Source organism: Phaethon aethereus (genome assembly GCF_964289735.1).
Source record: "Phaethon aethereus genome assembly, chromosome: 17".
NCBI classification, from domain to species: domain Eukaryota; kingdom Metazoa; phylum Chordata; class Aves; order Phaethontiformes; family Phaethontidae; genus Phaethon; species Phaethon aethereus.
Genome location: NC_138593.1, coordinates 12390167 through 12418060, shown reverse-complemented (window position 1 = coordinate 12418060; position 27894 = coordinate 12390167). Strand labels below are relative to the sequence as shown.

The following is a 27894-nucleotide window of genomic DNA, read 5'->3' as shown; positions in this document are numbered from 1 at the left end:
CCTCATTTTTACATTCTATCTGAAAAATATCACCTGTCCTAGCATCATCCCTGACATTACGCTGTGGAACTGGATCACTCTGAACTCAGAATACCACCATTGTTTCCTAATAGTCTTATTTGACCTTGAAGGTTTCTGCCTAGGTACTGATTAGGCCCCATCCTCTTCTTGCTAAGAAACCCGTAAGAAGTCAAACCCAAGCATGTTCTAGCACAGCCAGTAAGACAAACATCACAAATAGTTTCAGCAAGACCAGGACAGTAGTTAACCCTGTATGTTCTAAGAATATGACCATGAAACAAAGTTTGAATAAAACTGTCAAGGAAGACTCTGCAAACAATTCAGGGCTCCCATATTCAACAGATATCCTCTCATATTATTTTCTCTCCATCAAGTACCCCACTGAAACCATGATGGAAGAGAAAGGCAAAGACCACAAGATTTCAGGTCTTCAGAGCTGAAAGGACAGGTGTAAGGGCTCACACTGCATTCTGTGATATAGGTGGCCAGGTCCTGCTCCAGGAGGGATCGCTGGGTCTCAGAGGCTTTCAGTTCCACCTCCTTTTGGCTAAGTACAGCCTCCACCTCTGACACTCTCCGGTGCAACCGCGTCATTTCCTGCTCCATCTGCAATAAATATCAAGAGGTTATAAGGGGGGCTTCAAAAGCTTTGTTAACTGCTACTTTGAGCTCTGTTGAGTAGGAATTTGTCTCCAAGAGACCTCTAGCTATATTTCTCCAAATGGTGTTTAAATTCCAATACCATTGTCTCTGCTCCAGGAATGCACAGTTCTTCTTAAGGATAAGTAGTAAGTCTAAGTCACCCCATTCATTCAAGCTGCTTGTTCATATTCAGTCATTCTTCGAACCCCAGTTAGCAAAGAAGACACAATCATTTTTCACCTGACTTGCAGAGATGGGTCACTTTAACCTTATCCCAAATCCATGCTGGACCAGAAGATGGTTTCCCCCCATCTCCTTGTCAGGAGCAAATGGTGAAATCCAGAACAGAGCAGGCAGAAAAGTAATCGAACTCTCATAAAAGTCTCAGACAAGCAGTAAGTTTTAAAAGACTCCACTGGGTTCCCTTTATTGGAGCACAGCAACTGTTATAAGATGTTCACCATAACCAGTGACGTGACAACAGTTACGTAAGCAGAAGCTGATGAGTTAGGGAGAGAACCTCAGAACAGTACTGCTGTAATTGTGCGTATGATGAAGAGGCACGGCCTGCAGGAAGAAGCAGTCGTCTGTGTCACGCTGAGAAAAGGACTGTTTAAAATCCAGAGCCACTTCTTGTTAAGATAAAAGTATCTAGAGCAACAGCATGGCCTAAATTCATCTCCCTTTGTGCTGGACAGGAAGCCACCTCACTGAAGGAAAAGCACTTTGCCCACCACGAGTCTGGATGATCAGCAGCATCTGACAGATCCCTGGACATACACTGGTTGCAGATTCCTGGAGCAATGGAGACGGCCAATCGCATAAATAAATACCTTGTGACACTTCTCCTGGGCGTCTTGGAGTTCTTTGCTCTTGAGAAGTAGTTTCTTTTCCATGGAGCTGACCTTGGCTGGAGAATCCACACTTGAAAAAACAGATCTAAAAGAGCAAAGCCAAACAGCACATGAATATAGGCAAAAGGTACAGAAATGTGCATTTATGCAGACTTGGTAAAGTCATTGGGTACTTACTTATACCAGGATAAAAGAAAGGGGCAGCAATCACAGTCTAACAGCCATCATTTCAGATCAAACATACTATAAAACCTGATGACAGTATATCATTATTAAATAATCCATGTGTGCTTCTAGCTACAATATTAATATTTTCCATCGGTGACTTTTATGTCAGAGTGCAAAACAATAAATCACAGCAACATTATTGCCTAACTTGTACAGATTTATAAATGTAACAACAAAAAGTCAATGTAACCATTTGGAAAGATAAAAAATTTTCAGGGAACTGCTTTTTATTTTGTACTTTATTTTTAAACAGGTTTTAAATTTATCATCAAAGTACAAAAGGCCTAAAAACTTTAACATGTCGTAATCTCCACCACAGGAAGAAGAACTGAATATCCTTAGTTACCTTCTGTGAATCAAAATTGAACTGAAACTTTCCTAACCCAATTCATATGATCCCTACGAACTCAATCAATATCAATATGATTAGTCACACTGCAGAACCTCAGAGTTCCACTTAATAAGTAATTTTTTGCATGAGACAGAACTTAACTGTACTATTCAAAACAATTTGACTCCAGAAACCTGTGGAAAATATTTACATGTTATTAAGCTTTCTGTCTAATTGGGACACAATATTTAAGAAGTTTACCATTTCTGTTAGTCTAAATTCATTACAGAAAAGGATAGGAAGCCACTCAATATTTTTGAGCATATCTTTAGTGCTTTGCAGTCTTAAATATGTAATTTGCAACCAAAAAATTAAGTACACACACATCAAAACATAATTTTAAAAATCACATTCTCCCTCACATAAAATTATTCAAACTAGATATTTAAGCAGTTGATGATGGAACCACTGTCAACTGATAGATGAAAATGCAGAAGTACAATGAAGGTGCTAATAAAAGATCATACAGTCTGCCCACACATTGCTTTCTGCTTCTCCTGGCCACAGTTTGGTATGCAGCCAGTTATCCCCATGGAGAGAAATGAGCTTTGAGCAGCTCTCTGCATATAGCCATACACCCACACACAGCAGTACAGTCTCTTCTTAACACCAAGGAAAGTTTGATTCCATCACCACCATTTTCTGAGAAAAATCTACTGCTTAATCCAAATAGATACACAGGATAGTCACAAAAGAGAGACACGTGGATTTTTATGAAAATGCTGCAGCAACATATCTGTATCCAAAGAGGTATCTTCAGTACCACCACCTTAAGCAGTCATTAGGAAACACTGTTTTGATATTAGCAAACAAACATAGCAAAATGCATCAATCCTGCCTTGAAAGGTCAAATATTAGTATTTCTTCAGAACCCTGATATGGAAGAAACTTAGAAGAAAGAGTCCTGCACATCAACAATACAAATATGATCAGGACTTAATAGAAAACAAGCATTAAAAGTGAATGCTTTTGTAAAGCGTTCCTTTAGCCCTGGTCAAATCAATCCGATCCATCAAATTGTCATATTTAAAAATCAATTTATAAAGTGTGTCTATACTCCTACAGAGAAAAGGCAACCATCTGAGAAAGATGCATATTAAATCTCATAACAGCTGGGTGTACAAACAAGGCTAAAAATGAATAGTTGAGAAAAGCATTCTAAAAATACAAATTAAGGCTCGCATTAACTAAAAAAGACACTAAGAAATCTGCTTTAAAATGTTAATCAAATATATGTAAATAGCTGCAAATGTGTACTGAGACAAGTCTGAAAATCTTTCTGTAATAAAATTTTAGCTTTACAGGTCTGAACTGTATTGGCTAAAGCAATTTTTGTTTTAATTAATTATAGTTTCAACATTAGCCATCACCTTTTTACTTTTATTCTTTTCAAATCCAAGTCATTACCCAAGAACACTCTAGCCAGTTCTCACAGACCTGGTTATATTTGCTGCTTCTATTTCACCTCCCTAAATGGGGCTTGTTTTATTTGTTATTTTTGCTTATTTGCTATTAAAAAAAATCAGAGCCGAATATTACAGGCACCATTTTGCATTTCAGAAATTTCTCCTAGCAAGCCAGCTTACAGCATGCATACGCACTGCAACACAGGAAGTAACAGGACAGATTCAGGGGAGAAGACACAGAGCTCTGCAAAGACACGTTGTTCAGCCAGGAGTGATGGGATGGGACAGAGTACGGGAGACTCTCACTGACCGAAGTTTGAATTGCGTTGGGTGACTGTAGAGGGAGCCGCTCCTCAGGGTTGATGTCAGTTTTGTAAGGAAAGAGAAGGCTACAAACTAGAACTACAATCTTTCTTCCTCATCCCTGTCCAAAGGGAGGAAAAAATTCCTTTAAAACATACGTCCTGGTGACACGATGATTTTCCTGCCATGGAAACAGTACATCTTATCCCCAGGTGAAGCTGATTTCAGTTAGCACTGGACACACAGTTTTTGAAAGACATCCTTTCCCAGTAATTCTTTCCTGTGTACAAACTATATCAGAACAACTTAATGAACACTCATACAACCTTCAAAGTATCAGAAAGAGGGTAGAGAGAAGAAATCAAGAGAAATGGAATACTGAGTAATCTAATAAGCCTTGTCATGGTGATATAAGTTCTCAACACAGCATGACGAGGTGGAAAATACCCGCGTTGCTGGGGCACTTATATTCTTCCTCAATCAGCATCACCTCAGAAATGAAACATGTACAATCCAACATCAAAAGCTATGATGCAAAACTATCATTCAGGTTGGTACCATCTCAGAATATTTCATTTAATTAACTGCTACATCTGGATCAATTCTCTTAGCACAACAGAGCAGTTTCTGCTGTTTCCTCTGAAGGGGGCGGGGGGGGGGGGGGTGGGGAAGATTAACAAAAGGTAACCAGAATACATCACCAAGAAAACTGCAATAAAAGGCTAAGAAAACTCAAAGTCAAGTCTATAGTACCAAGCTCTAATAGCACTAGCTCTGCCAATTTACTTTCAAAAGAAGCACCGCCTGCATGACTAAAAAACAAGTGAACTTAGAGCTGACTAGTGATTTCACAGCTCAATCAGCAACAGCCTCAACCAGCAGAACTATCAGAAATGGTGCTAGCTGTGTAAAAGCTCATCCAGTCTCAACATGGCTGAGATGAAGAAGAAAAAAGTATTAGGAAAATAGGAAGCTAGAAGGAAAAGCTAGAAGATGATTCTGGGATATCAAACTTTTACTCTTTTCGTACCTTAACCTCTCTTGTGCATCATACCTCATACCTTCCTTTGTCCTTTTATGCCACTCTCATAAACCCCCAACTCACCTGTGCTTCTTCCTTCTCAAGATTGACACCATCTGTCCTAATCCTGGCCCCCACACAACATGCCTATAATCTCATCCCCCGTCCCTCATGCTCTATTCTTTTTAGCATTATACTCATCTGTACCTTCCGCCCCCTCGTAAATGCTTGCTCAGGCCTAAAAAAAACCCAACCAAAACCAAACAGTGATACCATCAATCTGTGAATAGAGTTAGCTGAAGCAAAGCATATTTTTGGTATGCTCATCCTGTGCTTCCTCTTTATCTATCTTTGGTGAAAGAGTTTATCAGAACCCGACAAACTGTTGGAAGAAACCAGCAGTCCTTCTTCTTGGAAGAATGGCCCATTTTAATGCTCAGTATTTTATGACAATCACAAATCTGTATCAAATTTCAAAATAAAAAAAAAGAAATCTTGTAAAATACCACTTCTTTGGAACTTACAGAAAAGATCTGGACCATCTACCAAAGCCTCACAGACCACAATTCAAAAATTACTAGAACTACATTTATTATATTCTGATAAATAATTAAAAAAAATAAAACCCTATCTCAGCAACTGAGATTAGGTACTAGTCCCACAGTCAGCCTTGGCTGCAAATATATCTCTAGATTCTGGTTTAACAAGTATTTTGTATTAATGTAAGTTTTGTATCATAAGTAGTCAGGCCTCTTTAGCTCCTTGCTCCGGTCTAAGAGAGGACAGAGGCAGGCAAAAATTTACATCATAAACTATTTAAATTAGGTATTTATTTTTATTAGAAATTTTGGTATATTTGGTTAGCACTGGATTCATAATGTATTTATCTTATGCTTAAGGACCTCTGCTAGTCACCTGCAAAGGACAAGAACAATTTTCTTTCTCCACTTGGTGCGCATTTCTGGCATCTAAGGGGTTTTCTGACTTGGTCTAAGCACTGGAGATCCACCACAGTTAGGGGCAGGAAATAAGGTGGGGCTGGCTTTTAAAGGAATTAAACTCTCAGTAGCCTGTTTTCTTGTCACAGTCACATGCTCACAACCAAACCAGCAGCCAGATTTGCAGTCAGGCATTTCTCCCCCATATCAAGAATTCAGAGGCCATGATGAGAGAAGGACTTAGGCTCGTCCTTCTCTGCAGCCTGGTCCCAGTTCTTAGAATCATATAGGACATTTATTTAACAAACACTTTGCTCATATAGGTTCCTATAGGTTCCTATGACATAAGCAATGCCCTTGATTTTTCCTGATTGCTTCCAATGACACATTGTCATGCCTTTTTTTCTTTAGTTAAATCTTACATTTGTTATAGGGTGACAAATTCTTCCAAAAACTCATGGTATGGGGCAACATACAGAACATTTTAATTCAATGGAGCCTTCTAAACTACACACTGACTATATGATTTCTGGCAACAGGTCTAAGTGACTTAGGTGAACCCTTCTAACCCTAAGTGGTTCAGGCAAAGGAGAATGGAAAAAGAGAACTCTTCTCCTTCTTCTGTCCAATTTTTTAACTGCCTTTTCGCATAAGTATTTGAAATTCCTAGCTCAGCTATGGCTTCTTACTGTCCAGTGAACAAGAGCAAGACTATAACCCTAAGCTTCATAGCTTGACAGACCTCAAATTAAAAGCAATGAAAGTTTCAAGGACCTTGTTAATGGCACTCTGCAGTTGCCTGGCCTAACTATGAGCAGCACTAGAGGCGTTAGAGCTATCATGCTGCAGACATAGGAAAACAGATCTGCATCACTTAGCAACCATAAGGTTAGACTTTCAGAGGAAATATTTTAAGAAGGAAAACTCTGGACTGATAAACTTGGTGACTTAGGACCTTCCAGAGGAGACATCCCAAGATGCACAACAGATAAGCCTACCCCCCATTTACTGTCTTCCTCCCATCTAGAATTTGATATTCAAGCTATTGTGGACAGAAACAGTACTTTATTTCCTCAGGTAATACATCACACAATATTTTATAAGTAAGAAGTTATCTTTATGACCCAATGTTGCAGTGATACTGAGAATAAACTAGTCACTGCATTATTTAAAAACAGGTATTTTCAAGCCTCCATACACTCTTTGCCATATTTAAATCACCTTCTTAAAACAAAATACAACTATTTACTGCTAAAAATATCAAAGTGCATTTATCAAGATCTCATTCAAAAAAATAAACCACTAAGATCTACTTATATTAAAATTATTTGGGGGAAAAAGAAGCACATGATGTCTTTCTGTTCCAGCTCAGGAAAAAAAGAGGCCACATCAAGCAGAAATTTTACTTCAGTCAAAATTTCTCCAGAGCACATGTATGTGCATATTCTTTTGCTATGTCCCTTCTTGTCTATTACCAAGATTCAAATATAACTTCAATACACATTTTCAGCACTAGCTCCACAAAGAAAGCATATCAATCAACCTGCTACATCTATTTTACTTTTCAGCCTTCAACCTCCAGCATAGTTACACCACTGTTCCTGAGACTTTACCTCATGCTTCTGTTCTAGTCCCGGGCCCCGCTCACATATACATTTTTACCATACATGTATGGTCACTGGTGAGCCTCTTCTGACTGTTACATGAATGGTCATGTAGCCTTGATAAATGGATTGCAGTTCCCCAGGCAAAAAAGATAACACTGTAAGTTAAGTCGCTTCTGAATCAAGACAGATTTTAACCCCAGGTATCTACAGATATAACATTCCATTTTTCTAATTCTGCTGACAATGTTAGATCATTTCACCAAAAGAATACTTTTTTGGTTGTTATATCTTCTCTTTTGTCATAAAAGCAACTCTGCTGAGGAGGAACAGTCAAAGATTCCCTTTTTATTACTGGCATAACCATCGTATAACCTTGATTCACGGTGTGGGCAAGATCAAAGATGTCAACAGTATCACCAGATTTGGTTACACACTTACCGCAGAGGAACTATCACAACCAATATGACAAAAAAATGAAAACTTGATTAAGACAGATTGACAACGAAGTCCCTTAAGGGAACTAACTAGCAGCAATGAACGATGGTTGACACGAAAACACAGTGCCTTAAGTGCATTGAGTCACTAAACCAGCTAAAGCCATTGCATTCCTAAGAGGCATCATGATACTGAGGTAAGGACTTCTCAACTTCACGTACTGCACTAATACTTTTTCAATAGCTCTGTCATCAGAAACTAACCACCCACCACATCGAATGGTTTATACCATACTATTTATATTCTTCTTTTTCTCCGACTCCATTCTCTCGGAAAGCCCATTTTCTTTCAACTGAAAAACGTTTTTTCTAGATCTTTACCTCCCTCCACAAATACATACTCTGCATACTTCATCTGAATCCCCAGTCTCTTAACACACAATACAGCAGTCTTCGTATTTAACTTGACCCAACAGCACAGTCAGCTGCCATGAAGCTCCTTCTCTTGTTCACTGACCCACCACTGCACATTCCCAGATTAGTGGAGCTCCATTTCTGTGGATCACTGATTCAGCCTTACACATCCCCAGCACTTGGTGCCCGCTCTCTGACCTAATAACATAACACCCCCACTTTTCCATCTCTGAACTCCTCAGTATTCTCCTTCTTTCAGGGATCTGCAATACCAGAAATGCAATCACCTACCGGTCCCTGGTTAACAGCAACAACTAATTCAAAGTCTTTGAATAACAATTTTAACAATAACTGTTTTAGAATCAATCTTTCCATTCCTTTTCCTCCCCCTCATCCCAGAAATAGTCACAGAATGGTAGGACATGCACAAGCCACAGTAGCAACAGATAAAAGCCAGAATCTGGCAGCTTCCCTAAAGCAGAGTACAGGCCAGTTAAAACAGCTTTTCCCCCCCCACAGCATCCTCACTGTAACAGCCCTTCACATTTTTCCAGTGGTCCTATGCACCTAAGCAATAATTCCTACTTACTCTGATCTGAAGATCCCTAATGCCTTGCTGAATGAAAACCCCACAAACGGCAAATCTTCACCCGAGAAGCCTGCTGGGTTCAACTGGCGCGTAGAGGATAAAACCCGTGAATTCTTCTCTGGTTCATCAAAATTTGAGGTGTCATCGTCAGACTTGAGGGTAGGAACGAAGGGGGGAGGAGCTGGTGAAAAAAGCAAGAAGAAAAGACAAAATTCAGCTACTGTTCACTCTGCAACAGTCCCACTCATTCAGTGCTTGCAATGGCACTGCAGCTCCTGCTTTTAATCTTGCTAACACAAGCAGACTGAGCTGCTGCTCTCAAATCGTATTACAGCAACAAGAGATTAACCCTTAAGCTACCAACATGGCTACCACTCTGCAGGCAGAACGTCTCCCACACTGATTGAACTGGGTTTTAGGTTGGGGATTTGAGATTGTTGGGTTTGGTTTTTTTTGTTTCAGGTTAAGGTTTTTTTTTAAACATATCCATTGAATCAAAGCACCAGGCTAAGAAAATCATTACTGTAATATAGCTAAAAGTAATTCAATTCTGATTCATCTCAAAAAAGCAAAGGTCTCCAATCTACCCACAATTAGTGACACTACATGAGAATGTAGTCTGATCCTTTGCTAGTCATCTAAGGGATATATCTACCCTTTAATACTACCAAGAATCTTCCCAGCATGGGTTTCTAACCAACAGCAAACTGGTCTTTCTCCTGGAAGATTCTAATAAATGATAGCTACTAGAAGCTAATTGGTCTTTAGGAAGGGAAGAAATATCAGTAAGATTTTATTTCTCCAAAGGAGCTTGCTAAAGATCTAGAACTCTTGTTGGGACACCACTGCAGTCTGGCTCGGATACAACCAACTCTGAAGAGAGGTATAAATAGCAGGAATTACAATGTATTTCTAACTATAATTTCTAAATTGGTACCACTTAACTTGTTAAGCAGTTGTTTAATTTCAGCTGATTTTCTCGCATTTGCTTCAGTTTAATTAACCAACAGAACAAAAGAACAAGTTCTTCTCAATGATGTGCAGCACCCAAGCTACCTGCTGGCTTGGCTATGCATGTGAAAGGAATGAATGCAAAAAGCCTGCTGTGCAATTCCTACCTCATTAAATCACGTTTTCTAAGATACTTTTTTAAAGTTATTTCATCACTCAGGTCCTCACTCACTGCAAATCTACTAATCTCTTTTTTGCTCTATAAAAGGAGACAGCTCTTCAGTCAGCAACTAGAACACAGCCCATTGTCACAAGCTGATGGAAGTGTAGTGTGCTAAAACCGTTACCATGGATCCAGTATAGATCTCCTGTAGCTGAAGGGCTGATGAGAATTGAAGAACCAGGAACAAACATTACAACCCCTGCAGTGCAGGCTCCCTGCTCCTCACTCTCTGCATGCTCGGAGTTTAACCCTACCTGCCTGCGATCGTGACAGATGCTGGTGCTTATCTGACTGACAGAGGCAGAATGAGTCACGGCTGGAGCTTGCTAGCTCCCTCTAGGTTGCCAAAGCCTTTCACAGCCCGCTTTTTAACTCCTCATTCTCTAGACAAACGTATGCTTCAACTACCCACCAGACCAGCATTAATAGCGCGCGTACACCCCCCACCCCCCCCCCAAAATCTGTCTGTATAAACTGCCAAATCACAACTACACATGCAGGCTTTGTTAACAGCTCCCCAAGGAGCCGTTCTGACGCTGCTCCCAAGCAGGGAAGTGAGAAGAAAGTCCATGAAGCAGATAGGATGCTGCTCACGTACAGTACTTCCAAGACATTAGAATGAGATAAATGGGGAAAATATACAAATTAAATAGGTTCTGTAGTAAGCAGTTTTACTTACTAGCTCCAGAACATTTAAAATTTCTGTCAATATCATGATTTTATTAATTTCTGCTATTTTATTGGTTATAATATAAATTTAGACCCACTATAACACTGACATTTATGTACTGTAAACATAATTTTGGGCTACAGATTGTTGATTAGGATTGGTCTTTTTTTAGAAATTCACTTAATGTCAAGATAATGTCCAGCTATTTTTTCATATGCTCTTAATGATTAAAAACAGAGAAGCAACAGAAAACAGTTTGTAAGTATAGCATCTTTAATGCAAATATAAGCCCAAAGTTACAGTTAATTCATAGCAGAGGAGGATAAGTTCAGAAATTAGTATTTTTTTAGTTTAGGACCTCTGCTGAAAGAACTTTGCACATCATTTTACAGGAAGGGGTTGCTGTGGCGTTTTTAACACTGTCTTTGAAGACAGATACTGTCTATGAGGTAAAGTAATAGAGAAAACAGCAAACTAGACACTTCGTCTGGGGAAGTCTAGAATCTTTCTTAAAGAGATAGCAAAAAATAACATAGCTGTCTTTTTATAATGGTATAACAACCCTGTTATGTATTCCCCAGAGTTTGACAGATAACTTCATCTTTGAAAGAGAGATCTAGTGTCTCACTTCTCACCAGAAATTAGCTAAGATCTTAAGAGTCATCTTCAAGCCTTTGCAATTAAAAAGAAAGCCTTTCCTCTTACCAACAGTAAGAATTCCTAGTCAAACCACACGCATTAAAAAAAATATATAATTTAAATATGTCTAAGATCAGCATGCACATAAAAAGATGAAAAGCACTCAATAGGGGAACAATGGATGCAAAAAGATAAAACTGAATGCGAGACAGAGCAAACCTTTGGGGCTGGTGGAAACTAGTTTAAAGAGCACAATGTTTTACACTACAGTTTCCTTTAATGTTTAATAAAAGATGTGAACAAAGAAGAGAAATTGTGAACACTAGATTAAAAAAAAAAATGAAAAAATCATTTGCCCTCTATTTTTCATTCACTAGAAATCCATGACTAACACAGTCCAAAAACTCTGCTACTTTGCAACTTTACAATATTTGTATCAAGAAATAGTAGCAACTAAAAAGAGAACTTAGAAAGAAAAACACCCCTAGATGTTAAGTAGTTCTGAGCTGTCAACAGTAACTGAAGACAACAAGCAGAACTTCTTCAGAACTTTCAGGACACTGGAGAAAAACTCACTCAGGAATAAGAGGGAATATCTTGAAGGAAAAAAAAAGCTAGATCCACTCTCTCTGATTTTGTTAATTATTTGGTAGCTTCTTCATAGTTCTTTACTCCTAAGACTAGGAGTCATTTGTCTGATGTCCAAAATATCTACAGAATAAAAGGAGTAGTCTTGTAAAAACAAGCTAAAACAGACAAGCAATTTTGTTCTTCAATGTGGGTCACATGGTGACATAATCTCTAGTTAAATTATTTCTTCCTTAAAATCAGAGGACTGTCACAGAACTATAGTATTTTCAGAACAAGATGAAGATTGGTGAATGCAAATACATTGATGTGCTTATCAGTTGCTTCTTTAAAGGGAAGAATCCTTTAGTAGAGGTCAAGATAAGCCTCTGAGAACTAAATGTTAAAACCATGCCATCGCATCTGACAAAGTGAAAAATTTGCACTTTTTTCAGGCTCACCCAAAAGGGAGGCAAAACTATTACTCAAAAAGACAGTAAACCCGATGCTTCTACTCGTACAAACTGGTTAGGTATAAAGACCTCTTTTTGTCTCCAAAATGTTACAAACAAATGTACATGTTCTGTTTAGCATTTAAAGTATCTTGTAGAGAACTGCATGTTTTAAAAAAGCCAATTGCTTGCCTAGATACCTCCCCACTTGTGGAAGGATGTAACCCTCTTCCATCTGTTCCAAAGAATGACTTTCAAAGGAAAAGGGGGTGTTGTAGGTTGCTAAGTTAAAAAAAAAAAAAAAAAAAAAAAAGAAAAAAGAAAAAAGCAAGAACCAAAACCACCACACGTACACTGCAGTACTTTAACCAGTTCATCATTAAGATTGGATTAAACGCCTCTTATGGAACAAACCTTTTTTAAAAAAAAAACAAACCTCTGCACTAGTGTGTGTATTTATGACTAGTTCAAGCAACATCGCCTTAATCAGATCTTTCCATCCTTTCAAAATAGTTTCATGCAAATTCAGAAAAGATATACTGCATTTCCCCTGGGACAGTGAAAGACCTAACTGAAATAGGAAATTCAGAGAAAATAAGGAACATTTCTTAAGAATAGAAATGTGTCCTTTCTTGATCTACAAGGTGATCTTTCTGAGGAAAAGCATCCACACGGCCTTTTTAAGTAGGTTAGGCATTACTCTTCCTCAGGCTTTGAGGCCTGTGGAAGTGTTACAGAAGAAAAATAGAAAACAGAAAGTCCAAGATATGTAATTTAAGGACATTTTCTCTAAGACCACTTAAAAAAAAGGGCATTATACTAGTTCTAACCAATCTATACAATATTATTTTAACATCTTTTCTGTTCTGTCAAGACAATGATCCAACACATACACTTCTGTTAATAAAAGTTATCTTTAAGCTGACATGAAAGTGATCTCCACTTAGAGAAATAAGTCAACACATTTTTCTGAAGGCAAGCATTTAAATGAAACATCACAATATTTAACTGTTAACATACTGAATGACAACTTGAGGTTCATAAGGATGAGGAAGAGTCTTGGACTTATGAACAATGAGATTTGGGTTTCTGCCTGTTTTATAGTAGAAGACAGACTAAAAATCAGTCTCCAACATTTTCTGGTTTTTTCAACATTCTGTTTCAAGTTCTTCTATTTGCACAAGATATTAATTCTTTACTTCTCATATATAGTTTCCTCGTGCAAGTCCAAACATGTCATTCCATTTTCAAGACCTTTTGGACTGCAGTTACAAAACAATTCTTAAAATGAAAGATTCTTTATGCTATGCAAATATATCACTCAGATGACAATAAAAGTCTGACCGGCTCTCAGCTAGCCTTCAGCAGGCAGACTTTTGGTTCCAAATTAAACAGCTGATGTAATTTATGGATTTCAAATAACAAAAGGTGATTAACAAAATCCCCATATTATATAGAATGCAACCTTGTTACTGATAACTCAAGTACGTCATTCCCCCATCCTCTACCCCTGATTTTAGATACTTGTCAAGTACTCAAATAGTTCTGTTAGCAACTTTCCAGTTAAAATCCTGATCATTTAACTGAAACAGATAGAAATACATTTATTCTAGGTAAAAAAATTCCAAAATAGTTTCAGAAAATTCTGTCAAGTAAATTAACACAATCTCTTGAAAAATTTGGGGGGGAGAGGGGGGACGGTGTCTGGTTTTTTGTTGGTGGGGTTTTTTTTTTTAGAAACTTTAGAAGTCATTAAACACCAGGAATCAACAAATACAGAGAGCAGAATCTATAAATATGTTTCCGTACAGTAGACCAAGGAAGGGGAAAATTATCTGTTGAGACAGATTCAGTTAAACCTGACCTTAAGTTTAAATTGGATTCTATTTCTGTAACTTAAGAGCTGCTTCTACGGATGCATGCTACTTGAACCCAAGGAAGCTGGGAGCTTTTTTAGGGGCAACTATCTTCTGGGAGGGGGTTTAATGAAAAGTCAAGTGTTTCATAGGTTACCATAACAACAAAATGTAACACTGAAAAACCCTTTAATGACACATTCTTAACCAAAGTGGGTGCATTAAGAATGGTTATCCTGGAGCTTCCAGCATGATAATTTAAATATCTGCAAGGCAGGGGTACCAATTTTTTCCCTACCTTTCTCAGTCTGAAATAGAAATAACATCATTGCTTTTATAAACTAGAGGAAAGTCTGACTGTGCTGACACAGAATTTATTTAACAATCATAGAATCATTTAGGTTGGAAAAGACCTTTAAGAGCATGGAGCTCAACATTCCATACCCCCAAAATCTTTGATCAAATTAACTTGAGGGAGTGAGATTCTTTAATCTAAGTCCTGTGTCCTCTTCCAGCACTCACTAGCTTCCTAATTTTCTCAGGCTGCCATTGCTCCAGTTAAACACCACTATCAGTGGAGGTCAAGATAAGAAAGAAAACTTTAGCTTTTAGATAGCCCGGGTCAAACCCGACAAGGGTTTTGAATAGAATGACAGCAACACTGCTCTGAATAAACCAGCAAACGGAGAACCACTGCAGAGAGCAAAGCAATAGGTGACGCATTGAATCTGCTACTAAAAGCGAGAAGACTGCTGTGTTTTGTGCTAGTTACAGTGGGGTTTTATGAAGTATGAGACATAACAACAAAGTCGGGGATCAAAACTGCATGAATCTTCACAGTAGGTAGGTCCGGATATTACAGGGAATGATGCAATCCACTGGCCAGCTGCAGACAGAAATGGGATTTTTAAAATCCCGAATCTTTATTTCAACATTACAACGACATCAGGGCTGCCTACCAGCTTGTCCATCAGTATCACCATTGCCACATGAAATGGCAAAACACTCAGTTCATTTGTGCAGTAGTGAGAATACTGGACAGACAATTGCCAAGGAAACACCAGAACATATGCTCACATGCCATTTTTTTCCAGATCTGAGCTAATATGATCCAAATGCAAGGAAACAGAAACTGGTGGCTTAGGCAGGGCTCTGGGGAAAGAAGGCAGAGTGACCTGTAGTCTGGGAAATGTATGCTAAAATGATGAAAAAGACTCAAGGCTCAATGGCTCTCAAAGGGCAGAAACAATGGAATTTAACAGAACAGCAGCTCCACAGGTTCAAAATTAATGAATCAACAGAAAAGTGAGTAAACATTCTGTGGAGCTGACAGCTGAAGTGCTGAGATAGTCATCAAAAGTAGAAGCACTAGCTTAGCAATTTATCATGGAGAATGGAGCACAATCATTGCTCTTACAGTATATTTGATAAAAAATATAAGGCAGACACGTTTCTTGCCCAGATAATCTTACAGTCCAAATAATTTAAAACACTATCCTAGTCAAGTCAAGCACTCATACATAGTTCATTGATGATCTGTGAAATATTTGCTTTTGCCATGGAGCTGGTGCCTCAATACTTCCAAATACTAAATTCCACTGCTTCCATAGTATTAGAAACATTTTTCTGTATAGAAAATTATCTGCTTCACTAGTTTTATTCTATTCCTCGTGGAATGAACAGATCTCTGCCAAAAAAATTTGTCATATATTAGCTATATTAACTTTGCTAAAAAACTCCAATGCCCCTATGACCGCTGACATTTTATCACCTAAAGGATCTAAAAAACCCCAACCACCTTAAATGAAGTTGGATCACAAGCAATGAAAGAGGGAAAGCTGAAGACACAACAAAAAAATAATGAGATGAAGGCAAAATTAAGCAAATTGAGTTGGAAAAGGCATGAAAGAACATACTGATGAATTTTAATCTGAGGAAGGACCATTTTGATTTTCCAGTCTAATGCCTGCAGTAACATGGCAATTGCATCAGAAATTCACACAGAAGGATATTAAACTTCATCTTACCTTATAGTTTTCTCCTGAGAGAATATGTTAACATATTCTGATATTCTGAAAGATATGTTAACATATCCCATCCCAAAACCAAAATTAATTGTTTTGTTAAAACACCTGCTCCAGGACACAGTTCTGTTTCATTATGAGTAATTATTCAGATCAAACACACCTAAATACTAACATTGTATAAATTTTCATGTTACCCAAAGAAACAGGAATTGTTTATAAATACAGTATTACTCTACTTACAGTTACGGATATTATTCCAGTCAATTTTAGAAAAAAATGGATGGCAGCAGAGTCCCTCATAATCCAGCCTTTCCTTCTGCCCACAAAGCAGGCTCTGGATCAGGTCAAGAAATTCACTACTAACTTTCACATCCTCTGGGAACTTCAGAAATCTCTGCATTAGAAAAAAAAGGATTTCTGCTCAGTAGGAAAACACTCCCAGAACAGTAAGATTAAGTTGCATTATTCTGAGATATGCTAGGCACAAAGGATAAATATTTATAGCATACAAATAAAAGCATTATGCATTTTTTACAAATAGGCTTTTATATGCATTTCCTGCAGTAAAGATAAGAACATAAGAACAACCATTCCCAATCAGACAAATGGTAGTCCCAGATCACCATCTTATGCCGAACAATGGCCAATGGCATACACAAATGGAAGAGTAAAACAAGACACTTCCCCAGAAAATTCTCCCAAACTTCCAAGGATTTGTGGCTTCGGATTTTCTAAACCAGGGATGATGTCTTTGTATTAGCCAGATCTCAATGGATTCTTCTATGAATTTTCCTAGTCATTCCTTGAACACATACAAACATTCAGTCGCTGCAAACTTACAGCAAAGAGCTCCACAGCATGAGAATGCGCTATATGAAGTATCCTTTTTTGTTTGTAACATAGTTACTGCTGGCTACTTCCACTAACGGTCCTAATTCCCATATTAAATAGATAATAGGCAACCATTCTTTGTTCACTTTCCCCCAACTACACGATTTTTTTTTTTTTCTTTCCTATTGACTCCTACCATTCTATGTGCTGCTTTTTGGACTTTTACTAAGAAATAAACTAACATTTGCATAGATTATAACATCAAGATACTATTCTTGAGCCCACCACTGCGTTCCCATCATATGCATTGTTTTATATTTATTTACACTAAATTTCACATGATGTTTTAATCATGTAGACACTCAATATCCTCAAGTCTTCTTGCAGCTCTTCATAGCTAGCCCTTGCCTTTACTATCCAGAAACACTTAGTAAGAATCAGAAACCTTATCAATCCACAATTCATCCTTTTAATCCCTTTTCTAGATTATTTTGGAAATGCTGCAATTACAGTTGCATAAGATGGACAGCTACATCTTTTTTCATTCATGCAGGCAGATGGCTATTTTTAGACAATCATTAGAAAAAATAACCTGGTATCTACAATACAGAGAGAGATAAAACCAATATAAAGCATACATTCTACATATTTTATGAACACGACAAAATAAGAGACATCCATAAGCTTTGTTTCTCAACTGTAAAAACATAGTCTTTATCACAGCCTTTTTACTCAAGAACACGGGAGGAGTTCTCTCTACCTGGAAGTTCATGATGTTATTGAAAGTTTTTGCTGAAGTCCCTTCAGCAAACGGAGATCTTCCATAAATCATTTCATACGCAATGACTCCTAGAGACCACCAATCGCATTCTGGACCATAAGAAGCTTTGCCATCCCCATTCAACCCTGTTAGCATTTCTGGTGCCATGTAGTCAGGTGTGCCAACAGGTAGCTTAGCATTTACCTAGAAGCAAAGATACACCAAGTGAAATTACAGCACTCCCTGTTCATTGTGATCTTGGTAATAAAAAAAAAAATAAATCTTTGTTTGTTTGTTTTTCCTTCTTTTTTTCTTTTTTAAGTAAGAGACAATTTCCACTCCTCCAAGTGAATTTTAAATAAGTAATTTGAAGCAAGGCTGTTAAGCAAAAAAAGTGCAAGGTTAAGGAAACTGCTGATAAACAAACAGAAAGCAAGCCATTTGGTGTAAAAAGAGTCAAATTACCAGAGTTAACTGTTACTAGAAAGCACAAACAGCTGAAGTAGAAAAGCAGCATTCTAAAAAGCACAGAATTACTAAACACTGATGTTTTAAGCAGTATACATACTCTAGCACAACTGCTTCAACTAGCATTAACAGGGACATCATAGCTGAAATTTCAAAATTAGTCAAATTTAGACATAAATATTCCCTGTCCTCATTCCATTCTGTGTCATTCCTACCTTTTTACCTTGTGTTCATGATGTGCAAAGTACTAGTATTTGAATTTCTGGAGTGCTTAGAAAAGGTAATTCAGGAGCCAAAACTGCAATCATTTTTGCACTGATTGGCATAAAGAATGAAACAAAACAGCAGGCAGACTAACACAAAAACCTTAAGATGACTGAAAAGATAACATTAAGGAAAAATCTAAAAGAAAAACTTAATGCAGAAAAGCACTGAAAAGGGAAGAACAGGGAAAACAAAATATTAAGAGTCACAATACTAAGAAAATGCTATAAACAAAAAACCTGTATAACAAGACAGGAATCTGGTATAGAACTTCATAGTCTCGCTTAGATATTTTTTTAATTTCAAATTATCACTTGAAATTGTATGCAGTTACCTAAATTTACACGCAAATTATAAAAAAACCTCAACCGACTCAGAGCTTTGAATATAGTGCTTTCTGGTGAGTAAAGCCCAGAACATTGGAATGTGACTCATTTCAGTTAAGAGCTCCCTGGTCTTCAATACTGTTACAATAAACACTATTTTCAGTTCAGTTATGAACAATTATAAATCCAGGTCCTTCTTTAAACACAGCATTGAACAGTTGTAAGAATCTCTAGAAGTATGATTTTGTATTGCAGTGCAGCACCATGAGAAAGTAACTTGCCTTTACCTTACTTGTGTACTAAAATTTTAGTAAGCAAATATGTATCTACCGAGCTGCAAAAGATACTCGAGCTCATGCTTGAAAAGCCATTCATAAATGGAAAAATGTCACTGTGAATAGATTCCATACTGGACAAGAAAGGCAGAAGAACAAGGTGTAATCAAGGAACAGATAAAAAGTTAGTTTTCCCTTTTTGACTAGACTATCCAAACAAGCCATAGACAAAGTTTAAATCCACATTATTACCGTTTTGTTTACTGTCATTTTGGCAGCTGACCCAAAGTCCACCAGTTTAATGTGTCCTGTTCGGTCAATAAGAACATTCTCTGGTTTGATATCTCTGTAAGCAAGAAGAAAGCAATCACTACCTTTCCATATCGTTCCCCACTGTCACATCTAGATAACAAGATATCCTTATTCAGCTACACTCAACCATGTGCTCAGTTGCATAAAACCTTAACAAGTGGGAGTCTTATTTCAGAACTGTTGTTCTGTTTCCAAGCAAATATAAAAGTAGTAAAGTTCCCCTTATTTCATGGAAAGTTAGTAATCATTGACAGAAGATGGAAAGAGAAGGTGGTTTTGCACCTTGACTACATTGTAACTGAGTTACAGTAAAGTATTATGTAGCTTTCTTCACAAATTTCCTCACAACTTATTTTGTACATCTTTCAAATCCAGCCACCTACCTTGCATTAGAAAGCCACAGCCTATGCTCTAAGTGCAGCAAACTACAGCTGCTTGGAACGTAAAATACTTCATAGCATTTCCAAAGCCTCAGAATGGAATAAATTTATTAAACACCAACATGATTTGAAAATGCATGCAGTAACAGCCTTCAAGCCTTGACATGATCTTTAGAAAACTGTGGTATTTAACTACTCCAACATACTATACTGCCATGTTTACCAATCAGCACACAACAAGTTCTAACAATTACACTAATTTCCCATACTACTTGGTGCTAAAAGCAGCAGTCTCTGGAAAAGATTTTAATTTTTCTAGTGCCACATTAAGGCTTCCTTTTACTAAGCCTCCAGAAAATATATCTAACAATCCTTTCTTGATATTAGTTTGAACTTTACATCAAAGTTAATGCCTTTAGTTACAATTATAGTTGGAGTCTGATTAATTTTCTAATTTTCTCTTCTGATACAGCATGGAAAATACTGTCCTGAAAGAGGACGGAATATAAAAAAAAAAAAACAAGAATGCATCATTACAGAACACTTTTTCTGGAATGATACTGATCAAATATTATGTGCAAAGCAATCTTTACCTACCGGTGTACATAACCCATCTGGTGGACACTGTGAATGGCTAAAACCAACTCTGCAAGATAAAACTGCACCATACTCTCATCTAGTTGGTCCTCATATCGGTTTAAGAGTGACAGTAAGTCCCCTCCAGGCTGATACTCCATAACCTACATGAAATTTTAAAGGAACAGATATAGTTCACATATACAAAAGATATTCCATTCAACTCCTCCATATTACATGGGACACATGTCAAACAGTGACATGTAACGTAGGAAAATTTACAGAAGGTGAGCACACTTCAACCATCACGTTGTTCTTGGCAATAGCATTCAATAGAGGAGAAAAGAAACAAAGACAAGGCATTACCAAGTACAGATTTTTCTTGTCTTGAAATGCATACTGTAACTGTGGAATCCATGGACTGGTGCTCTGAGATAATATGCTGCGTTCTTCCTCAAAAAATGACACCTACAAGAAAAGAAAGTGTTATATCATGATGAAAATGAGTTAGAATATATTGGAATCCCCTAGTTTTAGAAAGATTTGAGTCTGTGCCAAAGGTACACATCACAAAAAAATTACACAGAAATATTAAATGCTATTTCCTTGTGATGTGCACCTTTAAAAAAGTAATTTTATTCCTTTGTGTTTTCTGTTGCCCTCACACCTTCTGTTGTCTAGCTTGCTTTCAGCTGAATAGTCCCTGCAGCAAAGGCCAGCTTCCCTTTCAAACTGATGAAGTATCTACCAGTCTGGAGTGCAATTTTGATTGACCTCATCTGGACTGGCTCTAATAAAATAAAACTAATCTCAAAAGAAAGAGACAGGCAGAAAAGAAGCTACAGCAATTATGGGGTAGTATCTTGCAGCTAATTCAGTAATAAATTCATTGTAAGGCATTAAAATACAAGGCTTTCTTAAAATCATCCTTTAGCAACTATTTAATTATTCAGATGTGCAGCCAGAAAACAAGAAATTAATTACAGAGATACTGCAAGTTCATTTAGATCAACATTCCCTATTTTCACTGACTCACACTCAACAAGACTGAGCAAGTGTCATACTGAGGGTAGTATCATACTTTGCTTTCTTGTAAACCTATGCCATAGCAAGAGTAATTTTAGTTTATCTTCTTTTCTGATACCACAAACAACGCTAAAGGATCTCAGGAGCAACCTAACTGCACCATATATTGGGAATAACTGCTGCAGATATATTGCTGTATAAATTCACAAGGTCTTTCATGGAGTATCTCTGTCCCACTTGTCATCTCATGACAGTAAAAGATTAACTTCTGTTTCTCACCAAACTATGATAACAACCTCCATTATGCCTTTTTTATGTTTTCAAGTAACACATTTCTCAAGCCAGTGAGAGGCTCTCCATAAAAAAACAGCCACCACAGTTTGCCTTTACACCTACTCTTGACATTCTACATTGCTCTTTAAAATAAAAAAACAAAAAAACAAAAAACAAAAAACTCAATGAATAGATTGCCTGAAAATTCAAGCCAACATCAAGCTGACCAATACTGACTCAATATTTTCTTCATCTGGTTTTTCCTGTCTTCCAATTAGATGGCAGGCTCTTTAAGGCAAGGGTCATTTTTTGGTTTGGATGGCACCTCATCCAATAGATTCACAGTCTATGACAATGGCTTTTCAATACAGTAAAACCATACACAAATATATTATTTCACTGAAACGTAGGATGATCCTTCTCAAGATACACTTTTGACTTAATTCTAATAGCAGTGACAAAAAGGAAAAGTTCAAAAATTGTAATTTATTGTTCTACTATCATAACAGAAAAATATACATACATGCTCCTGTGCCAACAAGGACTCCTTGCTCATCACCTTCATAGCGTATACATCACCAGTAACTTTCTCTCTTACTACTTTTACATCTGCAAAATGACCACAGCCAACCACATTCTTTACTTCAAAATCCTTCACGCTGGGTTGCAGGTCCCTTAATTCAGCTATAGTCTCTGAATCTACAAAAATAAAATACTTATTTTTACATTAGCCAATTAGCATTTCATAACAAACACAACAACAAAAACGGGGAACAAAAAAACCAAACCCATTTAGTTCCAGACTCTCAAGAAATACTGAATCTTCTTTAAAAAAAGCTAAAAAGCATTAAAAAAAGCATAAGAACTAGAAAAAGACTGTATTAATGCATAGTTAAGACTGAAATATGGTACATACAAAAGAATCAGGAAATGTTACGACAGTTCCCATAGCAACCATAATTCTGTCCCATTCATGCCAGCACAGGCTGATAGCCTCTTTTGTTTCTAATTTCTTTCCAACCATCCTTTACCAACAAAGTGTATTCTCTAAATATGAGGGCTTTACCCAGCCGAGTTCTAGGAGTCAAGTGGCAGGGTTTCCTCCTCCGCCTGTAGGAGGCACTAGTCTGTTGTCTAACAAATAACCGTAGACATTTATTTCAGATACTCAGTTCAAGTTTTCCATTGACTAGTTTCCACCAGCATGCACTGTAACAATCATTTGCTCACTATAGTTTGTTCTAAAAATTCTTCAGACTAGCAGAAAATTACTCTCAGCTAATAATATCTAGAAACTGTTGGATGGAACTATTATAGAGAGAAGTTACTTTTAACAAAATGGCTTTCTAGCATATCCAATAGAAAAATTTATGAACCTTTTTTTTTTTCTTTTCCCCAAAAAGAATCTGACTACATTATCAGTAAAATGTTTACTCCATCAGAAATTACATTACTGAAGCACAGAACTACTATTTACAAGTTACACATGCAAAATTTGGATAACACATGGAATCCAAGAGATTATTTCAATCAAAGAGCCAAGGATTACCAAATTCCTTTCTAGAACTTTTTTCCTAATACCTCTAGTCACTGTCCTGCTCTCAACTTCTGACATCTTTCTCTTGTGAATACTTGGAGCTTTGCTGTATGCAGTACTCAGCCACTTTTAAAGAAAGTACCTCCTCAAGTACAAAGATAGCACTGACTAAAAAGGATGTACATTCGAGTCACAGCACTTCAAAAATCACTTGCATTTGACCTTTTTGGACTTGAACAAAATCTTACTAAGATTGCCAAGATCCCCTTTGCAATGTTGCGTCTGCCACAAAAAGCCAGATGGCTCAAAGTCCTGGCTACAATCATTAATGAATCTAAGCAACTAAAGCATTATTTAAACGTTCAGATTCTTAAGAACTGTCTTAAAATGACACCTGAAAATTAGTCTAAACAAACTTACACTTCCTGACAAAGTTGCCAACATGTTTAATTTTCATTAAAGCAGGGTTTCTGCATTCTTCAAAAAGAACGAATAAAGAATCAAGGATGACTTCCCGGGAGAGAGGAGACATCTGCTGTTGAGTCACAAAGAGTGGCTTCCCCTGGAAAAAAAAGAAGCAACGGCAGATGGAGTCTCTGACAACAATGAAAAGCCTCAAATCAATAACATACGTATACAGCAGAGTATGTATTATCCATTTAAAAATCACTACTACTTCAGAAATTAGACAAATGATACAGAAGTATGAGGTAAATATATCAACTCCCTATGCCTATCTGTAATAGCTGTTACAGGTATTTTACTTTTAGACAAAACAATCCATTAAAGATTGTTAAAGTTCAAATCACAGCTTTCTTGAAACTATCTACATCCTACTGACAACTCTGGTCTGACTGGCTTTTTTCCTGACATTGCACCACGTGGGTTTTTTCATGGTACAAATAGTTTAAGCAATCAGTATCAATACTAGCTCTAGAAGGAAAAGCTGCTGAACTTCAGATGATCAAATAGCAGCTGGTTAGGTAAATCCAGCTCGTGACAAACCCTCAGCTACATCACCATGAAAAAAACTGTGGATTACAGGACACAATGCAATATTCCATCTTTATGGGGGAAAATCCTCTCAGGCTAAAACATTAACAGGGGCACACAAACATAAGTCCAGCTACGATCCACTGAACTTTGTGCAAACTAGATACATGCTTTGAACTTCAACAAGTTGTCCCCTTTTTTTACCCCTTCCTCTAAAGAACCCCACACAGGCACTCTTTGAGTGTCCCCACAAACAAGCAAAACTGTGCTTTCATATGCTGGGTATGGACACAGGCAAAACCGAGGTCAGCTAATCCCAGGCCAGATACTCTTTACCTGAAAGAGCAGATTTAGCCGAGAAATTCGGCTGGTGATGGGTTCCATCGGTCCTGCCTCTACCGGATTTCGGGCACTGCATTTGAACTTCAACATCTTTACAGATTATCTTGTATAAAAGATCACCTGAAAAAGAGAAAAGGGACTTTCAAGCAGAGGCGCTTTAATAGATGACTTTAAATTAAAAAAAAGGAAGTGGGGGTATAATTTCAGCAACTTTTTTTTCCCTGGAGACAAAATTTATTAAAACTTGCAAGTTTGAACGCACCCGGTGCGTCACAGCAATTAACATGTTTTTGGGAAAGGCGGGGAGAGGAAAGGCTGCAGACGGAAAACAAACCCCGGCGGTACGAACGGCGGCCTTTGCGCTTCGCGGAGCCGCCGTCGAGACGCAAGCGCCCGTGCTCCCACAGCCGCTGTACCCCGGCCTCCAACCGTCCCACAACCCCCCACGCCGCTCTCCACACCTGCCGTCCCGCTTTGCCGCCATCCTGGTTTGAACGGAGCGAAGGGCGTGCCCCGATGACTGTCACTTCCGATGACGCGTGCCAAGCGCCCCCGCCTCAGCCAATCCTGAGGCCGGCCTGGCGGAAACTCAGTCGTCACCAGCCGCAGCCCATGTAGAGGAGCGATTGAGGCCCCTGGGGACGTCAGCGGTGTGTCACTCCCCCGAGCGGGCGGGCGCGGGAGGACGGGTAACGGTTTTAACCGTCAAGCTGACGGTACGCGGGGCCGGCCTGCCGCTGAGAGGGCTGGTGCTGCAGGAGGGCCGCGCCGCGCCGGGCCTAGCAGCCGCTCGCTCGCTCAGGACCCGGTGGGGAGCCCGCGGGGGGCCGTCTTCGCTCGGCCGTTGTGGGGGAGGTGAAGGGGAGGACAAGGCAGGGCCCCTCCAGTCTTCAGCCGGGCAGGAACTGTGCCAGGTCGCGGCTTGTCGGGTACTGCTGTCGCTGTGATGCTGCTCTACTGTCACGGGTTTGTTCCCGTAAAGTGTACGCCACTTGTCCTGTGTTTTACCTCTTTTTTTTTTTTTTTTTTTCTTTGCCAAATCTTAAAAGGCAAGAATGACTCATTCTTAATAGTTCTGACTGGAGCTGGTTCAACCCTAGACTAGACGTCATAGCTGGCAGCAGCGAACTGCCAGGTAGGACAGCCAAAGGGGAAATAAAAATGTTCTCAGAAGCTTTAAATATTCTTCTGTAAAAGGGTTTTTTGACATTTATGTCCACCTTATGTGTGTGTGTGATATGTGTGGCCATTGTATTCATATATAGGGTAATCGGCTTTCAAGTGAAGTATTGATGAAAATGTTCCAGCTCAGCATCCCTTCCAAAGTGCCTACGTGCCATCCATCAAAATGTTAAGTGGAATGCAGCATGACCTTGTTTAACAATGGATCAGTGCAGTGATGTCAGTGGAGAACATCAGCAGGAAGTATTGATGCTATCTGGAAACATCACAGTTATGCAAAACACAGGATGCTGTTTCAAAGTACAGTTCATTGTTACACAGTCTAGGCAGGATTTAAGCTGGTAACAGAAATCTAGGTGATGAGGTTCCTTAAAAATAATCATGTTGCTGTGTAGTGACATAAACCAAGATGTTTTGCTATCCAGCAATCATTTTAATAACGCTAATACTAGCTTGGCATCTCGCTGATAAAGTAATGCACTGGTGAATTTGTTATATTATGATTATATAAATCATTTTACTGATTTGTGCTTCCTTCCACCTCTTCCAGTGTACTTCTGGAACACTGACATATTCTTAGTGTCTGTCTTGTCTCCGTATCTGGGTTCATTTCAAGTTATTAAACCTGAAAGATTTTTTTAAAACCTAATTTATTGTCCACCACCAGCGCTGCCAGTTTGCTTTTTGGATTCCACTCAGGACACTGTCATTGTCTATGTCTCATCCACAACTGCATTTCACAGGAGAGATCAGCTTTTAAAAAGAAGTGCAATAAAGACCTTTGTTTTCATAAACTGTTCAATTTTCATGCTAATGCACTTTAGTAAAATACCACATCCTGCCTTGATAATTTGGAACCCTATCATGTCTACAGGTGCTTTGTCCTAGATTTTGGACAAGTCTTATTGTCAGCCATCCAAACTAAGAGGAGAACTGTAGGCTCCTCTGCCTTTCCCTTTCCCCAGCCTACCTTCTCCTGCACAAATGCCGTTAGCCTCCTCTCTTTTAACTGCCAAAATCACTGTTAAATATCCATACTGTTTCTAATGCCACTGGGGAAATTAGCGATACCTTTACATTAGTTTAGATATAGAAAATGGGGGAAGCAGAAGAGCTGGGTTCTGCTTCTGACAGCTCATTTCCATATTGTGTTCAAATAACAAGGTGTGGCTGGTTCTCTTTCCATCTTCTCTGCAGGATGGTGTAGAACAGCTGATCCACAAACTGGATGAGGAGACGGGTCATTAAAGGTTTCATCCCATCCACATTAGGCTCCCGTTTCCCTTCTATGCCGTGAACACTAGCTCTGGGTCTCTCACACAATATCCCAAATTTGACCAGCCGGGTGAGCTGCTTGGCTAACAAGTCTGCCTCAGTTGGATAACTGGCCTCTCAGCTGCCCAGCAGGTTCAACGATGGGATGAGTTTAGTTGCTACAATTTTCATGTTTATAATTTAATTCTTCCAAGTAAAGATTTCTTTCTTTGCATATTGTTGAGTGCTTGCAAGCAAGAAAGCTGTCTGTTAAAAGCATTGTTTAGAACACAGTTTTCCTCATAATTTAGGTGAGGGCTTAAATTGGATTAGTTCCCTTTAAGAAGGCCCTTAAATACATATTTTGCTAGAAGCAGCCATGTGGTAGAAGATCACTTACTGTTTTTTCTTTGTTGCTGTGTAAAAGACTCACATAAACAAGAATGTCTACCAGCAAAATGAAATGGTAGCAGAAAAATACAGCTGCACCAGAACTGTTACCAAATGTTACGAAAAGAAGATGAAGTGGCAGATGAGGGGAGTAGAGGAGAGAGAGAAAAGCTGTGCAGTATCAGTGATAAAACCTCTGTACCCATTTCTGATGTCTCAGGTAAAAAAAAAATACCTTTCCAGAAGAACACGTATTTTGTTTTTCTTTAAATCCATGATCTGAAGTCTTCAGAGTGAAAGTGATGATTCCTTCATAGTTTTGATATTTTTATCAAGAGCACTCATAGTACACTAGTTCTTCATCTTCATAGTGGTCAAATTACATATCACTTCTTGATCTTGACAGCTACTCCTGTGGATAACCTCACTTAACTTGAAGGAACATCAGCAGACCTGCAATTGTACAGAACAA

At 38.3% G+C, this 27894-nt stretch overlaps 1 protein-coding gene across 2 annotated transcripts in view; it reads right to left on the bottom strand.

Moving 5' to 3' along the window:
- CIT (citron rho-interacting serine/threonine kinase) overlaps window positions 1-24686 on the bottom strand; it is a gene marked incomplete at both ends in the record, with an annotated part of 71136 nt that extends 46450 nt beyond the window's left edge. For both annotated transcript variants that reach the window (XM_082007845.1, XM_082007846.1), the window contains 11 exons: window positions 484-627; window positions 1497-1602; window positions 8849-9029; window positions 16474-16627; window positions 17825-18028; window positions 19410-19503; window positions 20447-20589; window positions 20792-20893; window positions 22248-22423; window positions 23682-23823; window positions 24591-24686. In XM_082007845.1, coding sequence (XP_081863971.1) covers window positions 484-627; window positions 1497-1602; window positions 8849-9029; window positions 16474-16627; window positions 17825-18028; window positions 19410-19503; window positions 20447-20589; window positions 20792-20893; window positions 22248-22423; window positions 23682-23823; window positions 24591-24686 — 1542 coding nt within the window. The remainder of the gene's footprint in view (window positions 1-483; window positions 628-1496; window positions 1603-8848; window positions 9030-16473; window positions 16628-17824; window positions 18029-19409; window positions 19504-20446; window positions 20590-20791; window positions 20894-22247; window positions 22424-23681; window positions 23824-24590) is intronic.
- Between the last annotated feature and the right edge of the window lie 3208 nt (window positions 24687-27894).